We start from the raw sequence: 25,425 nt of genomic DNA, 5'->3' as shown, positions 1-25,425 counted from the left end.
TCGTGTTGCAAATAATCGACACCAGTACACATTTACTATTACATAGCTATTACACGATTGCGTATTAACGTAAGTTCAAGAGGTTGCGCCCGGCTTCTCTTTCTCCCTCTTTTGCAGTCTCTTATATTTACAGTGTCGCACAGACACACGAAATATCGCAACGATCGGCGGCGGCGCTGCACAGCCAAGATCAGGTGCACGGACCCAATCGATCGGTCAAACACACACACGACATATATATATCGTATATATCTTAACACGCGAAGCTCGACGCGATCGCCGATATACACCACTACGAGGACACGCGCACAGGCTCGATACGTACTATGTAACCGTGTTCGCGAGCCGTGTGTGTATGTGTGTGACACTTTTCCGCACTGCGTACAGATATAAATCGAGTCTTATGGGATAACCGACCAAACCTGATATTTTAGCACTTTCACATAGAGCAGCTGTTACCATACTATGTGCAGTACGTATACTTGCCTTGTGTGTGGTCGTTGCCGCCTTTGCCGCTGCTGCTGTATTTATGCTTACTTATACGATGTTGAGCGATTTTTCCACTCGATCGCGGCTGAATTTACGAGGCTAATCGCGCTGACGTGCGCCTTTATCGTGTCATTATTACTTTCATACAAATACATCGTTTATATATTTATAATCGTTAACTTTTGACGCGTTTCAAAGAGCTAAATCCTCTATAGTATAATGGAAATAATATACAGTGTATAATTGTAATTGGAAAATAGGCTCGACGCGTCGTAGTAGCTTCGCACGTCTCGCGGCAATTAGTCAACTTAAGATCGACACTCGGCAACCGATCGTAACTTAACTAAAAGGACATCGCTTGCGCGCGTGTGTGCGCAATATAATGCCTCCGCGCGCGCGTGTTTATGTGCTGCACCGAGCACATAATTACGAGCTTTTTTGTCGCGTGGGTACTGCACGATCGCCGAGAGAGAGACGAGAAAGGAAAAAGATCTCTGTGCCTTCGCGAGTGCGAGGCAAGTTTATGCAACCCGCGTGTGCCACCCGCGGTATATATAATACACAAACGGCATGTGCTGTAATGTAATGACTCTGCTTGCGGCGGTGGCGGCAGCGACAGTACGTATATATACCGATCGCTCGAGCTGTATCGAGTACCTCCAGACGAGGGCTTATACAGGCTTAGGCGAATCCGGACGCATTCTTCTCGCTGCTTCTTTTTCTTTTCTTTTTTTTTATCGCGTACAACGTGCATTATGACATACGCATGTTCCACGCGTGTGCGACACGACGATGTTTTCGCGATCGTAATTTTTTTTTTCACTTCGTCTATCTTCTTTTTATTGCGGCCCGTGCGAAAAAATAAAAAAAAAAAAAAAGCGCGGCAACCGACAATCAGTCAGATGCGGCGCATTTTTGTTATCATCGATCATAACGGAGCCCACTACTTTGCGTCCGTCAGTCTAAGTCTACGTCTGTCTTCTTCCGAGGTGTTAATGCTCATTAATACACAATCGTCGTCTGCTGCGCGACAATCGTCTTATAATGAATGCATTGCTCAGCTCTTTTATTTCTTCTTCTATACTTCTTTTGTTTTTGCCTCAAAGCTCGATTATACACCGTGTGTATGTCTATCGAGGCCCACCGCGAGAGAGCGAGAGAGAGACAATGACGACGACGATGCGCGACGAGGAAATGTTAGTGCACAATTCGGTTAAATGTTTCTGGAAAAATGTGCACATACACATACGTACACACAGTCGTATGTAGAAAAATCGGCGCTCTATGGAATCGTTTGTCAAAAGTCGTCGTCTTCTGTTGCGTCATAATCCACGCACGTGCAGGTATCAGGCTCGGCATTAATCATTAAGCTCGAAAGAAAAAAAAGGACGAAAGTGCATCATCCAGACATACACACTCACACAATCACACGCAAGCGGCGTCATAAAAGCGACGTCTCTTTTTCTCTCTCTAACAATATAATCTGCCAAACTCGTTTAAAATCGTTTGCTATACTTCTGCTGTGACTTTTCTCGGGGCCGATTTATTATCACGAATAAACGCGCGTCACGCGCGCATTCACGCAAGTCCGAATTATAGTTGTTGTTTTTTTTCCACCACCGCAGCCGCTGCCTGTTGTCTTATATTCCTACGACGAGAAACGCGACGCGTCGAGTCGAACTGCAGGCGTTAAACGATGGAGAGAGAAAAAAAAGTCGTACACTCGTGTGTGCATCGCGCGCGCGCGCGGACGAAAGCAAAAAAGTTGAAAAAAGAAAAAAACAGATTTAACGTCACGCATATTGTGCGCATATGTATCGGCACGATATCGAACGCGTCTGTCTGTTTGTCCATCTGTCTATGTGTGTGTGTGTGTGTCTGTCCGTGAGTGGATGTATCGGCGATCGGCGCAGCTTCTCTCTTATATTATTAGCTTATAGTACGTGTGCTAGTGTATAGGTGTTGCTGCTGCTGCGTCGATGATCGTCGGTCAGGTATATATCTCGGAGAGCAAGAAATCGTTTTTTCGTCGCTATAGTTTATAAAATAATATCGGCAAATTCCACCACTCGGTTGGTTGGCGGCGCTCGCGCACCTATAACGATATCAATATCGTCATCGGCATCGCGCGCGCGGGCCATCATCGGCAAGCTGCATCTCTCTCTCTTCCTTGCTTCGCGTCGCTTACGGGGCGAGTAGCGGCGCGCGGGGGTCCCCGGGTTGGCCGAGCAGCAAATCATCAATGATACCGTCGCGCTCATTTAACACGCTGCTCGGAGCTCGCGTGCCAGTCGCACTTTCGGGATAGACGTGTTTATACGTGCCGCCACCGTTGCTGCTACAATATACTCCTGTTTAAATACTCGACGTTGGTGTTTATTCAAAAAGTGTTGTTCTACATCGTGATTGATCGTATAGCAGTTTGTTGCATAGAAATCAAATAGTGCTCGCGCGCGCCAGGACAAGAGCTACTATTTCTATATAGTGGGCCGTGCGCTGCGCCACACGAGCTTTGTGCTCGTTAATATGCCATCATGAAAGTGCACATGTTCGACACCTACTTAGGCGAGTGATTGCTCTTGTTTAACTCACATTATACTTGCGATTTTTCGAATACCTCGTTACATCGTTTATTTTTATTTTAGTTTTAATTCGCGAGTGTGCTCTACCTTTATCGAAACGAAAAAATCCTTTGGTCATTGTGCTGAGATACCTTTGTGTTATGGTTCAACGACAACTACTCCGAGGAACTCGCACTTTCATCCGCGAGAGAGATATCATTAAAGTCTCTCTCTCTCTCTCTCTCTCTCTCTGCCTGCCGTTCGAGCGAGAGATGCATCGAAGTCAGGGTCGCGCACGCGCGCTCAAACTCCATATGAAACGAGAAGGAGCTTTTGGAGCTCGGCTCGATCTCGACCTTGCCTCGAATTCTCTCGTGCGCTCTCGCGTGTTGTATATATCGAACCTTTCACGACGAAATACGTATACAGGCTCGCGCAGCCTAATATCTCCCGGGATTTTCAACTCGCCTTTGTGTCCACATCGTAATTGGGATATAATGCGCGAATCGAAGAAGGTGGGGAAAAGATAACTCGGCGGGGTAATTTTGCGGTCCGACCGCGAAGGTCAAAAGGTGTTTGCGTGTTTTACACAGGACGCAAAGATCTTGTCCATGCCGAAGTAAACGATTTTATTTATTGTTTATAATAGATTTTAATCTACATTTTAATTACTTCTCTTTCTTACTTTTCTCTCTCTCCGTACACATGCATTTACATTATACCGGAAGTGTCTCTAGCAACTAATGATTTACGATCGGCAGCGGCAAACACGACAACAATTATTTACGATTATATTAATGAGAAGGGGGAGAGACATTATATCGCGGCGTACATGTGTTTTGTGCGCGTCGATCGTTCGTTCTCGCTCGTTTGCGTGCGCGTAAATCAATCATAACGATATTGCATGTATCTAGTGTACAGCCATTATGTGGAACAGATTTTTTATCAATTTTTTTTTGGCTCATATTTTGTTGACAAAGTCGCACAATAATAAGTAGCTTTTCGGTAATCATCTCGCAGGTTAACGAAGCGCTGGAGGGTACCTTTAAACTACTGCCGCTTTATAAACTACACGTGCGCTAATATAATATACGCGTCCGTCTGTGCTCGCGATTTGATATACATCGACGAATTTGATATATAATCTAATCCTATGGGCGCACGAGGCGTTTCGGAGCGGGTGAAAGTTGTCCCAATCGATAAGTTCATACTGATTTCGTAATATACTCACCACCACCATCACCATCACCTAGAGCTAATAATCACAATGTTATTTTAAGCAGCTCGAGTATTATACGTCCACCTATATAGCCGATCTCGCATCCGCAAATCTAGCTAGCTATAACTCTAGCCGCGTCCGCGTGGCTATATAGCTTCTCTGCGCTCACACATGTAATGTGCTTTTGTGCGCCTCGTGCGCCGATCGCGAAATAATCCCGCGCGCGCGCGAGTTACATCGCATGTCAAACTGCATAGCGCGCGCGTACACATGTATATGTATCGAAAAGCGTGTGTGCATGCGTGAGCTATGATGTAGGTGTGTTGGTGTGTGTGTGTGCGTGTGCACCTCGTAACTCGTTACGTTTCCACCTTACTTTTTCTATGATTTGCGCGAGCCGCCGCCGCCGCCGCCGCCGCGAGACTTTCCTTGGAATGACTTTCCAGAATAATCGCCACAACATTACGCGCACGAGCTGCTGCTAGGCTAGCTAGCCGCACGAGTAGCAGCTCACTCGGACGCACATTCATAAGAGTAGTCCAACTGCATATAGCATAGAGTTCGGAATGATAATGACTTTTTTCGTTTCCAAGAATAGCATCGCAGCGGCGACGACGAAAAATTAATCGCTCTAGCCGCTCGTCGACGAACGACGAAATTTTTGTCAAACCGCTCTCTCGGTAACGTGTCGTCGACACGCTATATAGTCGTCGTATGGCATTAACTTTTCTCCTTTTTCCTTTTTTTTTTGCGCTTCTATACGGAATGAAAATATCCTCAAAAATTGGTTAGAGTCTCGTGCTGCGCGGCGTGTGATATACGTTGGCACGGACGCGCGCGTGGAAAGTTGCGAAATCTTACATAAATGCGTTATACGTGCGTTGTTGCTGCTGCTGCTGCGGTGGTGGTGGGCAGGTGCATGTGCTCGCGCGTGCGGACTGACCAGTGGTCGGGGGATCAAGATTCGTGAGAAAATGGAAAATCCAATATATGCGCGCGCGCGGACGAGACGATGGATAATTAGCCTACTCGGCTGCTGCGGCCGAATTATCATTAGCCATTATATCGAAGATAATAGATTTAGTGCGATAGACGTGAGCTGCTGTACGTCTATTAATGGGCGAGCGTAGCTTTGCGCGTAACTTTCTTTATTGTCAATTTCCTCGTTTCGGGGCCGGTTTCGCGTTTTCATTTCGATCGCTTGTATATACCTTGTAATGTATACACTTGTTATACGCGTGCTGTATACAATATCTTTATCAAGCACGATGAAACATCGTGTCGTACACGATCGAATATTTCCTAAACAATATAAACGTCAAAAGAGCAAAAAAAAAGTATTAAAAAAAAGTAAAGAAATACGATGTTCTAAACCGGTAGCAAGTATATAATATACGTTGTGTGTGTGTGTGGAAAAATCGTGTAGCCTGCTGTGTGACACTGAATATATTTTTCCATGGCGCTCGAACGCGTCAATGTTTTGATCGCGATGCAGCTACATATCGTGACGTTCGCGCGCGCTCGTAGTAGGTAGTAGTAGCACCAAAGCTGCAGCACAGAAAAGTTTTTCTGGCACCTCCGCTCATTTGTCAGGCGATAATTCAAACAATTTTTTTTGCGCACCCCGGCAATCAGCTACAGCAGCAGCAGCAGCGACGCGTGGTACACATGCTCGCGGACACTGCTTTTTTTTTACTTCGTCTTCTTTTCTTCATCATTATCGTCGTCGTCGTCGTCGTCCTCTTCAGGCATATTAAAGCGTCGTTAATTACGTTCGTATACGTAGCAGAATAACAGAATGGCACAAACAGATCGGGATCCGATCTTTATAACAAAACCAACGGAGTGTGCAATGATAAAAATGTCGTCTCGTGATGCTCTTCTTTTCTTGGACTTTTCCTCGGCGCGTGGGTGCGATATCGATATTAATAAACGCGTTTGTATGGCGCAATAAAAAGGACAAAAAAAAACTGAACTGGGGCAGACGCGACGACGATGTGCGCACGAGATATAGAAACGTTTATGCATTATATATATATTGAAGCGAAACGAAATGTGAACTAATTAATTCGTATTGAAAAGCTACTTAGCGTTACGTAAATCGGTACAAATCGGTACAAACATACATACGAGTATTATATATATAACCCACTCACGGTTTTCTAAGGATACCGCTGCGTCAGCGTTACGATCTCGAAGATCGATATATTAATAGTAAATAAATCGCGTCAATCGCGTCCATTGGAGCAAAAAAAAAAAAAAAACAAGAAATAAAATCTATCCAAAAGCTCCCTTTGTGCAATTGATATATTTTCAACTACTTGGCGTGCGAGTGGCCTCCTTTTTCCCGACTCACGCACGCACGCACGAGAAAAGAGAAGAGAAAAAAGGGAAAAAAGAGTAAGAGTGCAGCGCGCAGCTGGTTTCGCGATCAAGTGTGTTTGTGTGTCTGTGTGTGTGTTTCACTCGTGTCGTCGACTCGCCCGAAGGTGCTGCAGCAGCAGTGCGCACGCCTCAAAGCGCGACGCGCGCGCGTATACCTGACCTTGGCATGGTCCTTTATATATCATCGCTTTCAATCGAGCGAGAGAGAGAGACAGAACCGGTAGCTTGTGTGTATAATATATACACGGCGCGATTGAGGGTAACTGCCCGCCGCGTTTTCAGAAATCCTTTCTCGTGTGGGTGCGCACTTGTTTTTCTTCTCTTCTCGGCTCTGCGGTCGTCATCTTTTTTCATCTTTTTTGTTTTTTCTTAAATTTGTTTTCTTTCGCTTTACGAATGCCCACGTTTGTCCCAGACGTCGCGGCGATTCTCGTCGCCCGACTTCTTTCTCTCGGTCTGTCTCTCTGTCGTCGTTCCTCGCGAACTGTTAATTCCTCGAGACGTTCGCGTACAGAGAGGTACGATTCGGCGCTAATTGAGAAAGTTGAACAAACCCGCGGACTGTGACTCTTTTTCTGAACCCTGGTATAAAAATATACTCAACATTTTAAAGCTGTGAAGTGAATAAATGTTGCCGCTGCGGGGCCATAGAAAATATGCGACGTGATGATTGCAAGCGACTGTCTAATGGCTAAATGCGACCCAAGGTCAATCAAAAACGTAGACGCATTTTTTCGATATAAACTTATTTATTATGAAAGTAATTAAAACAAAAGGGATGATTCTCTTGAGAAGACTTGCGGGTTCAAAAAGCTCCGTGCTGGAGTGAGAAAAGCGATAGCGACGGCCAGATGCGATGCTTCGAAAAACTAACGGGTGACTGACAAATTTCACTCAAGAATAGCTACGAAGGACCAACGGCTAACACACTCTTTGGCGCTCTTTCGCTCTCCATTCTTTCTCTCGCTCCAGCTACCATGTCCCGAAGCTGCAGAACCGGGAAACATTAACTGCTGTACTGATTTTCGAAATCAAAACTCTTATATACTTATTTTGACTCCACCACTTGCAGATTTGCAGATAATCGAAGTAGTTAGAACCCATAACAATGATTGGGAACTGATTTTCGAAATCAAAACTCTTATATACTTATTTCGACTTCACCACTTGCAGATTTGCAGACAAAAGTGCTTGCCATCTAGCGGTGTAAGCTTGAAATGGTATTATCGTATTCGAAGTAGTTAAAAATCGATCAAAATTTGTTGAAAAAAATTGTCTCTTTTTCGGACAATGAGCCATTATTAAAGTTGAGCATTTATATCGGGAAATCGTTTAAATTATTTAAAACTTTGCATACACATTCTGTGATAGCGCGCGTGAACGGCACTCGCACTGCAGTCTATAATACACACATATACATATAAAATGCAACGAGCAAATCTCGCGCTCGCAGACTCCTTCCGCATTCGCGCGGCGCGCAAAGAATCGCCACTCATGCTAAGACGTCGTCGTCGTCGTCTGCGGACGCAAAGTCGGTCAGCGCAGGTGAGCGCGTCCTATTTAGCGATTATCGAAGCGAAGGAAAACGTGAGCCGCGAGCTGCTATACATACACGCGAAAGCACACACACATAACGTGCAGTTATGTATGTACGTATGCGCGTTAAAGTTTCCTTTCACCGAGGTGCGCACGCGAGAGCGCATCTTCCTGCGGCGCACGAGGTTCTATGGTTTTTTAGCTCGTACGCGCGCACCCAACATATACAGCTTTCGTTGTGAGATACAGTTCGAGTTCCTCGAGTCCAAGTGTGCGTGTGTGTGTATGGGTGTGAGAGAGAGGAAAATCATCGTGAAAGTCATCCGATGAACGCTTTTGTAATTTTTCGAACTTTTTCCTTCTTTTTACAGGTAGAATAGCAGTCATACTGTTCGGTCTTCTTGCCCTGACAATAGGCATCATACTTAGTAGCATACCATGGGTCGATTATGTCATTTTACGGGTAAGTAAACCATGGCCTGCTTACAAATAATTCGCACGATACGCGTATATGTGTGTGTGCTTTTCAAAATTTTTACCACGTCGGTGTGAAGATGAAGAAAAAAACCGTATTTTTGAAGCGCATACATATCGAGTGAAAGATATCGTATCGTAAACGTGTGAGAAAGTCGTGCAATTATTTGTCGCGCCCAAATAGAAGCGCGAATGTAATTTTATTCTTCATATTTATACGAATATTTGTGTGTTTTCTCAGCAATTGAGGTTGTGGAACGGCTCGCTTAGCTTTCAATATTGGCAGAAGCCCGGCGTCGTGCGCCTGACCAAAGTTTACATATTCAACGTGACGAACGCCGAGAATTTCCTGAACTTCCAGGAGAAGCCCAAGCTCCAGGAGGTCGGGCCCTTCATTTACAAGTGAGTAAACAGATTATATTTCATCGAGATTATACGAATAGAAAATCTCTCGTATCTCTATTGCCCGGCCTAATGGTGATGAATGTTCACGGAAAACCCGACGTTTATTATTCTCCTGGGCAAATTTATAGCCATCGACACTCCATTCAAAACGAATCGATAAAAATTTCACGACTCCGGAGTAGCTAGCTATCTAGCACACCTGTCCAGCGCGTGCAGCATCTCATTCGACTCCTGTCTAATAATAACAATATAATGATGAAAAGAATCGGTTATATTGTTGTGCTGCGCGCATCGCTACGAGGCTCGTTGTAAAATCGTAAAGTGATACACGAGAGCTGCGCGGCTAGATCCACTGCAGCAGCAGCAGCAGCGGTGGTGGCGCTTGGAAACGAGGAGCCGCGCTGCTGCAGGCCAGGCCAGGCAGAAAGGCACGTGTTATATCCTATTGGCGATTCAGGTCGATTTCTATATAAACCGCCTCGCAAATGCCGACGTCGTGCGCGTGTATATATATAATACAACGAAACGAGTCCGGGCCCATTCATCTCTCTCTTTCTTTCTCTATGCTCTCTGTGCATAAATACTGCGCTGAAGCGTATTCAAGTGCACATGCACGTATTTATAATATGTACATCAGGAAAGCGCGAAAATCGCACGTTTTTATTATTATATACTTTTCCTTTTCGTTGTTGTATTCATATTATAAATTGCACGCGCTCGAAGACGCGTCTAATGCTTTGTACGCGAGACGTTTTTTGGGTTGCTCGGTCGCGCGTACACGGCACGAGTTGATAATTTTCATTTATACACGGCTTACATATATGCTGCTTGCAACTGCGCCTACACACACACGTACATTAACGATAAAGTACAAAAGTGTTTCGACTTGAATAGGCGGCGCGTCTCGTTGTCGTGCCACAATGATGAGTTATATTGACACTCGAATGCGCGCGTCCGCGGGATTCTCCGAGCCGTTTCTCACACCAACGACTGCTACACGACGACGGCTACTGCTACTACAGCTGCACTCGTATACGTATATATAGCCGCGAGTGCGAAGTAAATTTTTCAAAATGTTTATACACAATGTGTAGCGAAGGCTAATTGAGTACTCGAGGCGCGAACGTGTGGGCTTTTGCGTTACACACGGGTTATTATTATTATATGTACTCGTGTTGTAGACGCTGCACATAATACAACGGCGCATTACACGCGTATAAGCTCGAGCTCTCAGTGTCAATGGCTTTCGTCGCTGCGCTTTTCAACGGCCGAGCACGCGTTGATCGTTGTCCCATATATAATACACTTCGCACGTACAGTACGCATTTGAATAATCTGAAATGCTTAACATTGATATCAAGAAAAAGGGAAAAAATAAAGTTCAATGAAATTGTAAATCGTACAACGACACCGAAATTCAAGTTCGACCGCGAGCGTGCACGTGAACGGCCGTAACCCCAGCTGCAGCTACATACCGATCGGTAGCCGGCCTCGAACGCGTTAAACTTCCCTGCGCACGCCGGCTCTGTATAGTACACACCATACTGTATGCAATGTGGAGTACCTTTCCCGATGATCGTCGTCTGTCCGCCCAAGGTGGCCTACGTGTACTTGAGCACGCGCGCACCTGCGAGCTCTATATGTATGCCGCGCGATCGACGACGATCGTCGCCGATTTTTTGCCGGCGAACCAGATATCTATAAATAATATATGTATATGTAAGAGGAAGCTGTGCCCGAGACGTGCACACGAGCACGCGTGCGTATAATGCCGGCTTTACGTGTTTACGAGGCGAGGTCGTTGATCCAAGGCTGTATAAGGACGTGAACCTGCACGGCCCTTCCTTGTATCATATGCGCTCGCTTTTCTTTTCTCCTCTCGGCGATCAGAGAGCTGCAAATATGCATCGAAACCTTCGGCGAAGACACGGGTCGATGTATGGGTAAATCGTTTCGACGAGATTATAATCGGAGCGATGTTGTTACCCATCGTGTTTGTGTATGTATACAAAACAGAATTGGATGTTGAAATTCCCAATCGCCGAACGTACGCTCGATACACACAGAGTATAAACACACGACTAGTCGCAGTAAGAATACTGAAATCGAGCACATCAGCAGTGTCGATTTTTATAATAATCTGTAACGCGAAAATCATGAGTCGCACCAAGGATAACTCGGCCGAGTTGGGTACAAAAGACCAGAAGGAAAAGTTGAAGAGCTTTATGCTCGAGGAGGTCGACGACTGCAACGTCATCGTCGACGTCTCAGATTCGCCGAAGACCAGCACGAGCCCCGAGGGGTCGCCTATCGTCGTAAGTAGAATCGAGCGAGATTCGTAACGTACATCATACCCTATCGATTTATTCGTCGTCTCTGCTCTCCTATAATTCGAAAGGTGGCGGAGGAGGATTATTATTATACAATGCTCGACTCACCAAAGGACGAAGAGGATCGGAGCTCGAACAACGACGACAAAGACGATGACGACCGCGACAAAGACGACGAATTGGAATCGGTTAGTAGTAGGCGCAGTATAGAGGCGCAGAGAGATCAGGCACGTGCCGTTCGGCGATTGAAAGCGTTCTTTCGATTCCAGGCAACACGAGCTCCGCCACCGAGGCGCGATGGAGCTGCGCTGTAACCGACTGCCCGGCGAGCTTCGCGCGCCAATTTTATCTCGATCGGCATCGAAGAACCAAGCACAGCGATGAAAATCGAGGAATGAGAAAAATATTCGAGTGTCAAATTTATAAGACGCTGAAACATATTTGTTATTTAATGATAATTTGTTTATGTTACTTTTTTTTAAATATAGTCTGTATTGAATCTTTCGAGTTTATTAATAAATCGATGCAAATATATCATAAAAATTTTTAATGAGATCGTTAATGTGCAGCGCGTTATTGTTTTATCGGAAAGCAGCTCGAATGTCGATGAACTTTACAACGTACTAGCGACAGCTTCGACAACAGTACATAAATCGTCGCTCGCGTATTGTATGTTTACTCACAATATACAACTCCTCGCAGCTTCCTCTTTCTCTCGCGATCGTTTCTCGCGCATGTAATACATCTTTATTTACGATTCGTTACGAATTGCGGAAATTACTCGAAAGCGCATTTTTTTATCGACAACCCCCCTTGTAATGTAATAACATTGCCAACGAACTCTCTCGCGGCAGTGACTACAGCAAAATGACATCATAAAATAATTGAATAATTAATTGCCAGTGCCGATATACGTATACGAGTGTACGCCGCGCGATTGTCGAATATCGAATCGTCTTGGATAGAGAGAGAGATCAATCAAAAAACGACGATCGTCAAACGCGCACGCGTAGGGGTATACTGTTGCGCAATTGCGAGCGCAATAATCGTTAAATCAGACGCACGAGCATTAATTTTCCGACGAAAGAAAAAAAAAGATGTAGTTTTTGCCCAAAGATGCAATCGTATAGTCGAATAGTCGTCAAAGGTGTGAAAAGAGCGCGTAATGACGATCTCGATCGAACGAAGAAAAAAAAAGGAAGAATATGACGAAAACTGAGAAGAAGAAACGAAGCCGTTATCTTTCTAGTATTTTCTCGCTCGATTCTCTACAATCGCACTTGACCACTGTGCGCTTTTTTTATGCCTTAGTCATCTCGCACATAAGAAGATGTGTTTTGTCCTACTGCTAATCAAACAAAGAAGTTGTCAATTATCAAGGGTAATTAATTTTCCAGAAGAAAGCACTAATATACAGAGTGCATCGAAAAAAACGTTCTAATTCTTTTATCAGAGTCATGCAGAACAGACTTTCCGAGAAATTGCTCTTCTCGGCTGTTATTATTGCGAAAATTAAAAGAGAACATAATGCGCGCATGCGACGATTGCGAGGCAAACTTGTGCCCGTTGCTGGTATACAGTATATCGTTATACGTTATACATTATACTTTGACAGGGATCGCAGCTAGCAAGGTGACATTGAACTCTCGCTTCAAGCTGTGTACACGTGTCCAGTGCAGCGCAGCACGGGAACGTTGACTGCTCGGTACCCGATTTTTTTTCTTCCTTCTTCTTTCTTTCTTGTACTCGCATTGAACTTGGCGAGTGTCAAATTTAAATGGACTTTTTAATTTTTTTTAATCGGCGGTGGAAGAAAACAGAAAACGCGAAGGTGTACTTACAGAAAATTTCCGTCCTTACACTGATATTCGATCCTTGAGACAAAGAGCTTTTTTTACCAAAAGGCTCATTATTCGCATTTTTCAAACAAAAATGTATGCAATTAGTTAAATGAATTTAATAATGTATAAAATACAGATTTTCAAACAAAAATGTGTACATAACGCGCACGAAAAACACTCGACGTAACTTTTTTAATCTGTAGTTTTTCGAGCCGTCTCAATTACATCCAGAAATTATCACCTGCCGCTATCCGGAATGTTTTAAACGATCTCTCTCGAAAAACTCCATCGTACGCGATGGCGCTAATTTACATTGCAACAAAATCCGAAACAAGTCGCAGAGACACGCGGCACGATCGTTAGAATTGTCACTATGAGCGAGATACTCTCGTTGTCCTTCGCGTCGCAATTGATTTCCGAAACACGACAAAAAAAAAATTATGAATTACGGCGAAAAGGCATCATCATCGTGTCGTAGTCGTCGTCGTCGTCGTCGTCGCGAGAATTCGAAAAATCATATACGTCGCGTCGTTATTGCTTTCACGAATAACACAATTAAACACGCATTACACATGTGCTCGCGATAATGACAATTTTTTCCTTCACCTTTAGACGCACACATATACACACATACACACGTGTATGTATACACGCACACGCGTGGCGCCACAAAAACGGAATTATCGTAAAAATTGACCGACGTAATAACGCACATCGAGACACGAGGAACGTCTCTTTAACCAGAACGGAGGAGAAAAAAATTGTCGTTTCTCGATCGCGCGCGTATCAAAATCGTCGGTATACACACATGCCTATAACACGCGTCACGCATACAGATATTATGTCTACGACGATCGGTAAACGCAGGCGATCGCAGCAGCAGCAGCAGCAGCAAAAAAAAAGAAGTTAAAAAACATAATCGCGCAAAACTCAAGCGCGTACATATCTTTTCTATTCGTCTTTCGCAAAACGTATATTCAAATAAATAGGTCGTGGTCTATCCATCGTAAAACTTACTATTCATGTGTGTGTGTGCTATGACCATAGACACGACGACGACTACGACTGACGGACGGACGGGTGCAGACATACGGACGCACACGTGTGCACATGCATACATATACGTATAGGCGCTGCTGCACTTTCGCATCCGAGAGCGCGAACTTTCATAATATTATGGGTAATATGGCATAATATACTGCGCGGCATACGGCGGCTACTCGCGGCGCACAGTCGTCCTTTATGTAATCGCTTTGAAATATTTATACTAATAATGACGGGGCAATGAATATGCGACTGCTATACCACTACTACTACTAGACGAGCGCGTCGAGTGGGCTACGACTTTTTTTCGGACTCCTTTACCAACTCGAGATACGCGAGAGCCGCCGCTGCTTGGCCTATAATATACATCTATTAAATAATATTTTATTTATCGATCGGAAAGCACACCCTAGAGGCGACACGAAAAATTTTCGTATAACGCATAAATGCATCTTATACAACTTGTGTTTTAGTATTCAGCAGGCCACGTGGTATCCTCGGCGTATATAATACGTCGTCGTCGTCGTCTCTCTGTTTTTTCCGCACGGGCCCATAATATTCAACCTTCTTTTTTTTCTCTTTCTCTCTTGTACCCGGGCAAAGCGCGCGCAATTGACCAACTCGTAAATAATCGTCGACCGCGCGGCTTTTGCAATCGAGAAAAATAATGGCCGATAATGTATTCGTACGAGAGGGGAATAAAGAGCGGCTGGCGATAAAATATAGAGAGAAACGAGGAAAAAATGTAATACTTTTCGCTTTGATTTGGAAAAATTGATATATTTACTATTTTATTACTATTTCTTTTTGCAGGGAAGACATGGAGAAAGTCAACATTGTCTTCCACGATAATGGAACAGTCACGTATCAACACAAGAAGATCCTACAGTTCATGCCAGAAATGTCGAAGGATAGCGATCTTCAAGTACTCGTACCAAATATTCCATTACTCGTGAGTATTATTTCGTGAACGATTTCCTCTTATGCTATATACTCGTGATACCAAGGAGTACGATCTATTGATAGACAATTTTTTTTCTCTCTCTCTCTCGCTTTATAACGATAATAATTACTCGACTTTTTGTCATCGTATACCGCCTCGTTGTTTGCGACTTATATACATGTGCACATAGACGCGGCGTCATAGATCAATCAAATAATTGTTTGCGCGTGCTTTTGCAGACACTATCGACGCAGAGCAAAAGTCTGCCGCGTCTACTGACGATGGGCCTGTCCATGTTTCTCAGCGGCATGGACATGAAGCCCTTCGTGCCCGTCACGGCCCAAGAGCTCGTCTTCGGCTACGACGATCCACTAGTCAGCATCGCCTATCGCTTCTTCCCCAAGACTCGACGCCCCATGAGTCAGATGGGCCTATTACTTGGTGTGAGTGTTTGGAACACAATGACATTTGTTGTAAGAGGGAATGTAGGAAAATTGAATGATAATTTTTGAACGACATTACAGAGAAACGGAACGCTGGAGGAAGTCTCGACGATTTACACCGGACACACCGACATGAAGGAGTTCGGCCTGATAAATCGACTCAACGGATTGGATCGTTTGCCGTACTGGCCCGACGCGCCGTGCAACTCGATCAGAGCCTCGGAAGGTAAGAGGAAAAAAGCAAATATCATACAAATAATTATTTTTAAATAAGAGAAGGAAAATCCGCTTGGAATACGTGATCGTTTCATAGGACCACGCGCGCGGGCGCAACGAACTCGTAAAAAGTGGCATACGTGCCGAATAAAAACCACAAGCAGGCCCGCGTGCATGCAGCTTGAATTTTTAAAATTTTCATACGCAAAAAGAAATTAACTTCGCATTATATAGTCATACAATATCGCGCATTGTAAGCGAGCGAACGAAAAACAAAAATTAATTCTTTTATTTTTTTATTCGCAGGATCGTTCTTTCCTCCACGTGACAAAACGAACGAGGACATCGTGAACGTCTGGGACAAGGACCTGTGCCGCGTGCTGCCGCTCAAGTATCGCGGCCCGAGCTCCAAGACGGGCATCAGGGCCGACCTGTACACGCCCGCGGACACGGTGTTCGATCCGCCGAGCGAGGAGACGCCCGACAACGAGTGCTTCTGCCCGGATGATCCGGGCAGCTGTCCGCCCCGCGGACTCCAAAATATCAGCCCCTGCCAGTACAGTACGTATATCATCATCATCATTGATCGTATTATCGTCGCGAGGTATATCTTCGATGTCGTTACGTAAAAGGTAGTTTTGAAAGATGTGTTACGAAAATTTTTTAATACCCGTTCATCCGGTTTTCCTGAAATCGACGACTAATTCGTTGTACGACTTATTTTTCTTTTGTACGAAATTTTCGATGCACGCGCCGATCGAAAACCGCACTTAATAATAATTTCTCGCAAAAATTTCGCGAAAACGACGTGGCTTCTTTTCACTGTATATAGAATACATTATTATTAATGGAATTGAAGCCGGTCGACGAAGGATTGGCGCGACTTGCGGTTTTGTGGTCTCGAAATAGCACCGAGAGTCTCTCGACGTGGATGCAGCACTCAATATGCTTTTAAATAAGTAATTTGCTTTTTTTTCTCTATCATACGCTTTTTCCAGGTGCCCCCGTGTATCTATCCTTTCCCCATTTCTACAAAGCGGATCCAAAGCTCCTGGACGCGGTGGACGGCCTCAAACCGGAGCCGGAGCTGCACGAAACGTACTTCAAAATCCAGCCGGTAAATATACTCGACTTGCATCACGATAAATAGAATAAAAAAAAAACAATGTACTAACGAGCGCGACTTTGTTATACCCGTTACTAGAAACTGGGAGTGCCGGTCGAGGGCAAGGTGCGCGTCCAGCTGAATCTCAAGGTCGAGCACCAGCCGGACATCAGCGCCGTGGCCAACTTCTCGGACATCGTGTTCCCGATCATGTGGCTGGAGGAGGGCATCGACGAGCTCACGCCGCCGATCAGGCGCTGGGTGTACCTGGCGACGACGTTCGCCGACATCGCCGTGCCCTGCATCACCTACGGCCTCATTCTAGTCGGCCTGGCCAGCATCGTGTTCGTCGTCTACAAGGCCTACAGCAACGTCGTGCTGGCGCACGAGGCCATCGAGCTCGGCAAGCGCACGATACGCCGCGGCTCCTCGTTCATCGTCAACGGCCAGCACAGGCTCATGATGACCCGCGACTCGTACGTGCTGCTGCAGACCGAGGACCCCGAGGACGAGGACAAGCGCCGGGCGCTCAAGGCCTTCATGAAGGTCGAGCCGGCCTACAACTATTGATCCTCGTCTTCTTGGAAATATCCTCTCATCNCCGCCCCCCCCCCCCCTCCCTCCCTCTTAATCGACGATGTGATAATACATAAGCAGCTGATGTTAGTCCCAGTGCGTCGATTATTACGTTGTTGTTTGTTGTTGTTCCTGCATTGAAAGATATATAATGCCGAGCTAATGATACAAGAGGGACGTGTTGTTTTTTTGTGCGCGACGAGATCAACCAGGACAATTTTTTAGTAATTTTAACGTTTTATATATATACGATACGTAATATTTATCGCAATACTTATATGATGTTAATTAACGATGTACATTTGTACGAGTAAGAAAGAAAAAAAAATTGTTGTTTTTTTTTTTCAAGTGCCGAGAAATCACACGGACATCAGTTCAGTTCGTTGATTTTTCACTTAATGCATAATTTTTAATCGTTAGACGTGTAACTTATAACATGTAATTGTACGCGACGAATCTCAAATGTAAAGCTCGATGAGAAGCAAAAAAATTTTTGTGGTGCGGGAAAGAGGCGCGTTTATTTTTGTCGAACGCTATCTTTTACCTACACACGGTCCATAAAATAGTCACAGTGGTAAAAGAAAATTAATGTGTCTTAATTTTAACGTTATAATTGTTTAATTTTATCACTGCATTCCCTTATTATTACGATAATTGTGTAATTATTATTGATAAAATTGACTATATTAATAATGACATTATTTTTGTACCTTGTATCGATACCTCCGACGTGAGAGCATCGTCGTTGGTCTTGAAGCAAATATTTTCCACTAATCGTAAGTCAAATTAGTTAATCTGAAAATATGTAAACTGAAGTGTGTACATTTGTTAGTAATGTAAGAGCTAATGATTGGCCAACTGAAAAAAATTGATTTGTTTGACTAGTGATAACTTTTTTGAATATGTGCTTGCTCTACTCGATGCGAATTTTTTGCCCGAAATTTTTTTTCCTTGTAAAAATTATTCATTTCAAATGAATTGCACAATTGCTTACGAACTTTCTTTTCGGATGATTTCGAATGTCAATAGTGTGTTTTACAAGGAATAAGAATATATGGTACGTTGAGTTTGATAGATTTTTTTCGATGATTTCTCAACTTAATAATCCAAAAGTTTGCATGAAGTGCTTATCTTCATATTAAGTAAAACGATTTCTGTTTCAACAACAGAATTTAAGCCTGTGCAAAAATATTACTAGTGAATTATTATTAACTTTAAGTAATCTAAACATGTTAATCTTTGGGGTGAATGCGTTATCTTAAGTAGATAAAAAAAAAGAAAACCATATTTACCGTTCTTTTAGAGGAAAAATAATTTTAAAAAATTGCTATGGCTGTGGAAATTCAAACAAGAAATAAAAAATAAAAAAATAAAGAAACTAAAAGATTCAGTTCTCGCGTTGTTAGGCTAGTGCCATTTTAAGCTTGGTGTTGCATCGCGAAAGTGAATTATTTTTAACAACGATGTTTTTCCTCCATTCTTAAACCCAATTTCATTAACAGAGTGATTGTAGCATAAAATCTTACACTTTTTGGCTGACGTATTCGATTATGCAATATTTGATTGCCTGAAAATTTATTTTTAGACATTTTTGTTTCTGATTGATTTGACAATTTTGGCGAATGACAAATAAACGATTTTATTCTATCATCACTAATTTTAAACTTTGTTTTTTTATGAAGGTGCTTTCATGTGATTGTTTGAAAAAAAATTAGTTGTAGCATCATTTTTTTATGAGTACGCTTATGGGTTTAATGTATTTTGTTTTTGCATTATATTACCACAACAAAATCAACAAATGGAGTAATGAAAGTTATTCGAAAAAAATTTTTTACTTAAAAACATTCCAATTTTTTTTATTGAAAACAGATCGCACGGAGAAATTTGATCGAAAGATTGAGTTTTATGAACATGTATAGATAAAGTAATTGTAAGTTCTTTATAAAAAAAATTACTCGGTTCTTCGATTTATAAATAATGTACATTCCTTGTGAATTATATAAATATGTATTTTATAAATAATAATAATTAATCATGACGATAAATTATCAATGAATTTTACTGAAAATACAATTTTCACAAAAAAAAACAATCTAAATTTTTTACACTTTTTAACGTTGTTATTTGATGCGTCACTTGTTATTACACGTAACTATGTATTAGAATTGTACAGAAAAAATACATCATGTAGAAAGAATTGACAGACTTTTTATTGGTATTATTTAAATTATCTAATCGGTTTTTTCTGATACCAAGTGTTCTTATTTTCTGTCAGTGAATAAACAAAATTGGGTTAAATGATGAAAGATTTTTTTATTTTACTTTTCAGTCATAAAAAGTTATTATTCAACTTTTTGGTAGTAGTATAAAATATGAATAAAATTGACTATAGCGGGCATGCTCATTCCCAATGCGGATTTTTTGCTCAAATAATATTTCTATTCTCTGTCGACGACGCATTGACCAGCAAAGCACATCTATTTAAAACATTATAAAAAATAAATTTACCAAATTTTTCCAAAATGTTGCACAAAAACCTTTACTTCGACTCACCATATTATCGCCACAACTTGTACCATCTAATGGAGGAAGAGGCATATCACGGTTTGACACATAATTATCAGACCCAATCCATGAACATGGCTGCATGTAACATTGTTCGTGCCGATTATTTTCGTTCTAAAATTAAAAAAAATTATTATGTCGATCGAATTGAATCCAATAACAACGATTACATAAATGAAAAATGGCTTACCACTGAAGCAACATAATTTAAATTGCCGTAACCATTGTGAACTTTGCACTGCTCGTCTCGAGTTGTAAAACTGCCACGCAAAACTCGCGGGTATGGCCTACCGACGAAAGGTATGTTTCGTAAACAACCCGAACTTGGCGACCTGCGGTTAAATTTTTTAAATTAAAGTATTCATAAATCTACAATCTGAAATGATGCAATTTTTCATTCTAAATACCTGAAAAAATTTCTCATGTCACGTATACTGCATTCGGACCATGTGAAAGCATTTTTGCCTCTATTTCCACTCATTACATGTCCAGCACTGGAATCGCATGATTCTGCGGTTTCATCCCCATCGTGGTATGCTCCGAATCTTTCAAAAAGATAAACTAGTCAGACATTTCATAAGCACTGTGAGTAGTTATTTTTTATGATTATTTCTTTACAGATGTCCAAGCTCGTGAGCGGTACCAGCGGCAATCCAATAATCGTTTTCGCCCTTTGCTTTGTGAGTCATGATAGCAACTGATAGAGTCTCGCTGCAAGCCTGTCCTACATAAGCCCAACCGTAGGCATCCTTCATATCTTTACTGCAATAATACATTATCATTAATGAAATTATTCAAGTTATTCCTTGGAAAAAATGCGCTAAACTCACTTCGTCAAAAGTACAACAATATCATAAGAATCCCGACGAATTCCATAGACGCCATACCGATTTAAAAAATATTCACCAGCTTGACGCATTGCATCGAAGGGTTTACTAGCTTCGAGATCGTCTTTTAGATTATATGTCAAATAAGGTACAGCATCGCGGTCCTTTGAGAATAATGTATAAGTGATCATTTATACAATTTTTTATTTAATATTAAAAAGTCTTATGAATTTGTACTTACCATTGGAATAACAAGACCAGCTAGATTAAGTCGCACTTGTGGACTTTTGAGAGTTCGAAAACGTATGTCAACATTATTAAAAAGTCCTGCTATTGACTGGGTAATTTTGTGGACATCTTTACCATATGCTCTGAACAAATAATTAAAATAAGAAATAAAATTATAGTAATCAGTGTATTCTTTTAAAAATTAATTTAATTCATACTCGTAATTATCATAATCTAAGATGGCTAGTATTTGAGGATACACAACATCTCCACCCAAGTTCGACTGTCCATAATCTACAAAATTTAAATATAAATATAATCATTCACATATTTCAAATTGATTTTCACTCTATTTGAAAAACTTACCATTTGAAAACTGATTATTATTTGGCGTTTTAGTTTTTGGTTGCGGCTATAGTTTGAAAAATTCAAAATTTTATCATGTTTGATTAGATTTTATTATAGTAATAAATAACAAAAATTTTTACGTAAAGGTAATTGTCGTATGTTATTCCACCATAACCATTTGATCTCGCGATGTATAACATACTGTTAGATCCTAACAACACTCGATCTAGCATGGGTTCGTTCAAATAAGTAGTGTAATTAAAAAATTCTCGTTCGTTATCCATCGATCCTTGTTGAGAATACGAAGTATAAGCATCGTCTACTTTATCGATTTCTTTCAGAAATAATCAATAAAAACATAATTATTGGTCTATGTCAACAATACTTATAATTATGATATTTTTCTTACCATTATAAATTTCATTCAATTCCATTTGTTCTTCTTTCGTCCCACATTTTGGTAACTAAAAATTATTATTTTAATTTTCAACATAGATCTTTAAAAAAGTGAAATTGATCAATTACCTCTTGACCCTGTATCGATATGATACTTATGCAGACAAAAAATAATTTGAAAATTCGCGACATGTTACTCGACACGTAAAATTCAATTTTGATACTGTTTCTAAAGTATCATGAACTGACTAAAATTTCTGCGTATATTCGCATAATATATCTTTTCAGAACAATAAAAACTGATAAAAATTTTAGAATGACACATTTATTGACTAATAGTTATTTACAAATCATTTGATAGTCATCATGGATTGTTTTATCGCTGTAAATATCTAAAATTGTCTTTTCGCCATCTTAACTCAGTAAACATGATTGATTTTTAATAATATAATCTCAGCATACGCAAATTTTCAAGTTTTTTTTCCTCTTCACAGCATAGCTATTGTTTATAATACAAACTCACGTTGTGTTACTGTTACGAACATATGTATTTTGATCTTTTTTTGTATTTATAAATGTTTCGGACCATTTCTTTACTTTATTTGTGATTAAGCAATGTTGAAACTTCAAAAATAACTTGATTCAAAACATTAACTTTTCTTTATGTAAGAGCAGTATAATTAAATTTGTCATGTAATATAATGTTAATAATCTTAGTAGGTAAAATAAGTGCGAGTGCGTTTCTTTATTCTTACAGGGTACATAAATCATTGCATGCAGGTATATCGAAGGTTATGGAATTTCGATCGATTTCAGTCGTAAACAGAATCTGAATTTTTACAAATTTAAATAATAAAAAATAATAAATAGTTCCATGACACAGCTTGACACATTACCAAAAGCCTCCTCCTGAGGGTTGTACATACCTCCAGCAACGATCCAACCGAGTCGAATTTTTTGCAAAATTAAATTGCCGTCCCTGTCGTTCAAACTAATTTGACCTATAGACATAATTGCTATAATCAGTTTTTTTAAACGCGTTAAAATTTTACAAAAAAACGAAGAAATGTACTTACTTTATCTTCGTGTAGTCTTTCTCGCACTGTTTTAAACTACTACACCCATGACACTCGTTTCATTGATACCGACCACAATCAATGCATAATCGCATTTATTAGATCGTAGAAAAAGAAATCTCCGGACTTAGATAATCGCCGCCGGGTCGCTGATTACAACTTAAAATAAACTAAAAATGGAGATTGAAATCGATAATTGGAAAAATCAGTTTGTCACCGAGGCTGACGAAAAAGAACATTATAAATGTTATAAATACCGACTTATCGCCAAAATCAAAGCAGGTAGTAGCATTAAATACTATGTACTGCTTGAAGATGTCTTAGATATCATTCAAGCCGCGCATTTTACGACCGGACGTGGTGGGCGCGATAGGCTTTGGAAAGAAACATCGATCAAGTATTCCAACTTTACAAGCGAATTGATTGAGTTATACTTCAAAATGAGTGAAGTCTGTCACCAGAAAAAAATAAAGAGAAGGAGGGGGCTGGTATCCAAACAAATTTTGCATTCAGAAATGAATAGTAGATTCCAGGTGGACTTTATTGACTTTCAATCATCAAGTATCGTTGGGTTTAAGTGGATAATGGTATACCAGGACCATTTGACGAAATTTATAGTGAATGCATTAAAAACAAAACTTTTGTATTCAAATAAATGCGTATTTTTTCACTTTACATTAATTTTTTACTTAAAATTATTAGCTCATAGTAATGCCTAAAATTGTTAAGGCATTGCAGGTTTTACCTAAAAAATTGTAGGCATTGCCCGCAATGCTATGTATGTCCTATTTGCGATTTTGATAAAGAAGCGCAGTTAATAATCAAGTCAGAAGCTTTGCCAACAAAAAAGGTAAATCGGTACCAATTAGTATATGATACTATTTTGAATTGGAAAGAGAAGAATAAGGCAAATTCTTTTGAAGAGAAAATTTTAATTTGCTACTTCAAAGATTTGCAAAAATAAGTATGTCCTGCGACTACGTGGAGCGTATGGTCTATTTTGAAAAAAATGCTCGTTACGAAAAATGAAGTAGATATAAGTAAATACCTAGTTCTTGAAGGCATTCTCAAAAATAATTCTAAAGGATATATAAAGCCCAAGAAATCTTTAACTTTAAATTGGGATGGCACTCAGATTCTGTTGCTTCTGGGTATATCGCCGAATCAATAAGATCTAAAAATTTAATTTTTGAAGGAATAGAACGTAATGATACTGATAATGCACAGCTATCTAAAAGTAATCATAGTCTATCTGACTCAACGGAATCATTAGGTCAAGAATTTGTTCATACGGACTTTCTTAAAATTTTTTCAACAGCTAGCAATAAAAAAATACCTGTTTTGTCCCGAAATACGACTATAAATTTTATAGTAAAACTGCCAATTAAAATCACGTTTAAAAAACCAGCAACAATTGCTTCTAATAAGTCATCTTTTATTTCGTCACTCGCTGATGTCTCTTATGGAGAATTAATAAAAAAAACATGTGATATTCAGCTCAATATAATTCAAAAGATATATTCCGTAGCGCCACTCTGATCATTTCATCAAACCATCATAACGCTTATTATAAACTATGGGCATTTTTTGCTCATGCAAATACTGTATGTACTCATCAAAAATCACCAAAAAATTAACATTGATGTATTAACTTTTTTTGGGTATAGATTTTTTGTTGATCCTCTAAATTGAGAAAGTTCCTTAGAGAATTATAATGAAATGTAAAAAGATTCGGGAAAATTTTGAAGTGGAAATCCAAAATACACGAATATTATTTTCGTGAAAATTATCATACTACACTTTTATCGGCTGAACTAAGTGCACTGTTGCAATCAGTATATTCTTATCAATAATACAACATACTCTGCTATTAAAATACTCCTCCCAATATTGTTATAAATATTAAATTATAACAATAATTTTTGGCCCACTAAATTATAATTTGACAAAAGATAAGATTTCAGACTGAGATAATTAAAAATACCTGTTCTCATCATTGGTGGTTTTATTCGTAATAAGTAATTGAGACAGACTAATTCACTAAAAAAATTCAATATATTCATTCAAAATAATAAATTCAAATCGTGATAAATTATAATTTTTTGCCGTTTTTCTTCATCATTTATTCAAATTTGAACAAAACAAAATCACAATAAGTAAATCACAATTAGAATTCGTACATTTATTTTGTTAAAATATTATTATTGCACTATATGTGCGGTAGATTATTGTAGAAAAAACATTTTAACGAGTGCGCGAAATTTAAAAAAAAAAATTGATAATTAATGCAGATACACGGTCATATTTTACGAAAATAAAACTAGTGTAGTAAGAAATAGTGTCGTAGCTCAATTTGAAAATGACCGCCCAAACATACTGGTCATGACGTGTGCAGTGCTGCATTTCACTTTTCCACTC

The 25,425-nt window shown here is 40.6% G+C and overlaps 3 protein-coding genes across 7 annotated transcripts in view; 2 read left to right on the top strand and 1 right to left on the bottom strand.

Moving 5' to 3' along the window:
* The window catches only part of LOC106655377 (scavenger receptor class B member 1), a 60,079-nt gene extending 42,491 nt beyond the window's left edge, over nucleotides 1-17,588 (top strand). For 2 of the 4 annotated variants that reach the window (XM_014375747.2, XM_014375748.2), the window contains exons 3-10: nucleotides 8,562-8,653; nucleotides 8,906-9,066; nucleotides 15,098-15,236; nucleotides 15,467-15,670; nucleotides 15,752-15,896; nucleotides 16,193-16,447; nucleotides 16,885-17,003; nucleotides 17,091-17,561. In XM_014375747.2, coding sequence (XP_014231233.1) covers nucleotides 8,562-8,653; nucleotides 8,906-9,066; nucleotides 15,098-15,236; nucleotides 15,467-15,670; nucleotides 15,752-15,896; nucleotides 16,193-16,447; nucleotides 16,885-17,003; nucleotides 17,091-17,561 — 1,586 coding nt within the window. Of the gene's footprint in view, nucleotides 1-2,780; nucleotides 3,055-8,561; nucleotides 8,654-8,905; nucleotides 9,067-15,097; nucleotides 15,237-15,466; nucleotides 15,671-15,751; nucleotides 15,897-16,192; nucleotides 16,448-16,884; nucleotides 17,004-17,090 lie in introns of those variants that run through there. The other 2 variants (XM_014375750.2, XM_014375749.2) reach the window with 2 other exon arrangements.
* Nucleotides 11,139-11,898, top strand: LOC106655378 (prothymosin alpha-A-like). Of its 2 annotated transcripts, XM_014375752.2 has the most exons (3): nucleotides 11,139-11,384; nucleotides 11,468-11,587; nucleotides 11,669-11,898. In XM_014375752.2, the coding sequence occupies exons 1-3, from the start codon at nucleotides 11,226-11,228 to the stop codon at nucleotides 11,711-11,713; spliced, it is 324 nt and encodes a 107-aa protein (XP_014231238.1). In that variant the 5' UTR covers nucleotides 11,139-11,225; the 3' UTR covers nucleotides 11,714-11,898. The 2 variants fall into 2 exon arrangements, with proteins under 2 accessions (XP_014231238.1, XP_014231237.1); XM_014375751.2 differs by having other exon boundaries at nucleotides 11,468-11,898.
* Nucleotides 17,589-20,005: 2,417 nt separating the features above from the next.
* LOC106655305 (venom metalloproteinase 3-like) lies at nucleotides 20,006-22,123 on the bottom strand. Its single transcript, XM_014375631.2, has 12 exons — nucleotides 22,061-22,123; nucleotides 21,945-21,999; nucleotides 21,676-21,869; nucleotides 21,554-21,599; nucleotides 21,406-21,481; nucleotides 21,201-21,330; nucleotides 20,963-21,123; nucleotides 20,751-20,894; nucleotides 20,540-20,677; nucleotides 20,323-20,464; nucleotides 20,121-20,246; nucleotides 20,006-20,044 (listed from the first exon to the last, which is right to left on the bottom strand). Exons 1-12 carry the CDS (start codon nucleotides 22,121-22,123, stop codon nucleotides 20,006-20,008), a joined length of 1,314 nt encoding a protein of 437 aa, XP_014231117.2.
* Nucleotides 22,124-25,425: the final 3,302 nt, after the last annotated feature.

Source organism: Trichogramma pretiosum, unplaced genomic scaffold, assembly GCF_000599845.2.
Source record: "Trichogramma pretiosum strain Unisexual culture from Peru unplaced genomic scaffold, Tpre_2.0 scaffold12, whole genome shotgun sequence".
Lineage (NCBI taxonomy): Eukaryota > Metazoa > Arthropoda > Insecta > Hymenoptera > Trichogrammatidae > Trichogramma > Trichogramma pretiosum.
This window is presented reverse-complemented; position numbering and strand designations above follow the sequence as displayed.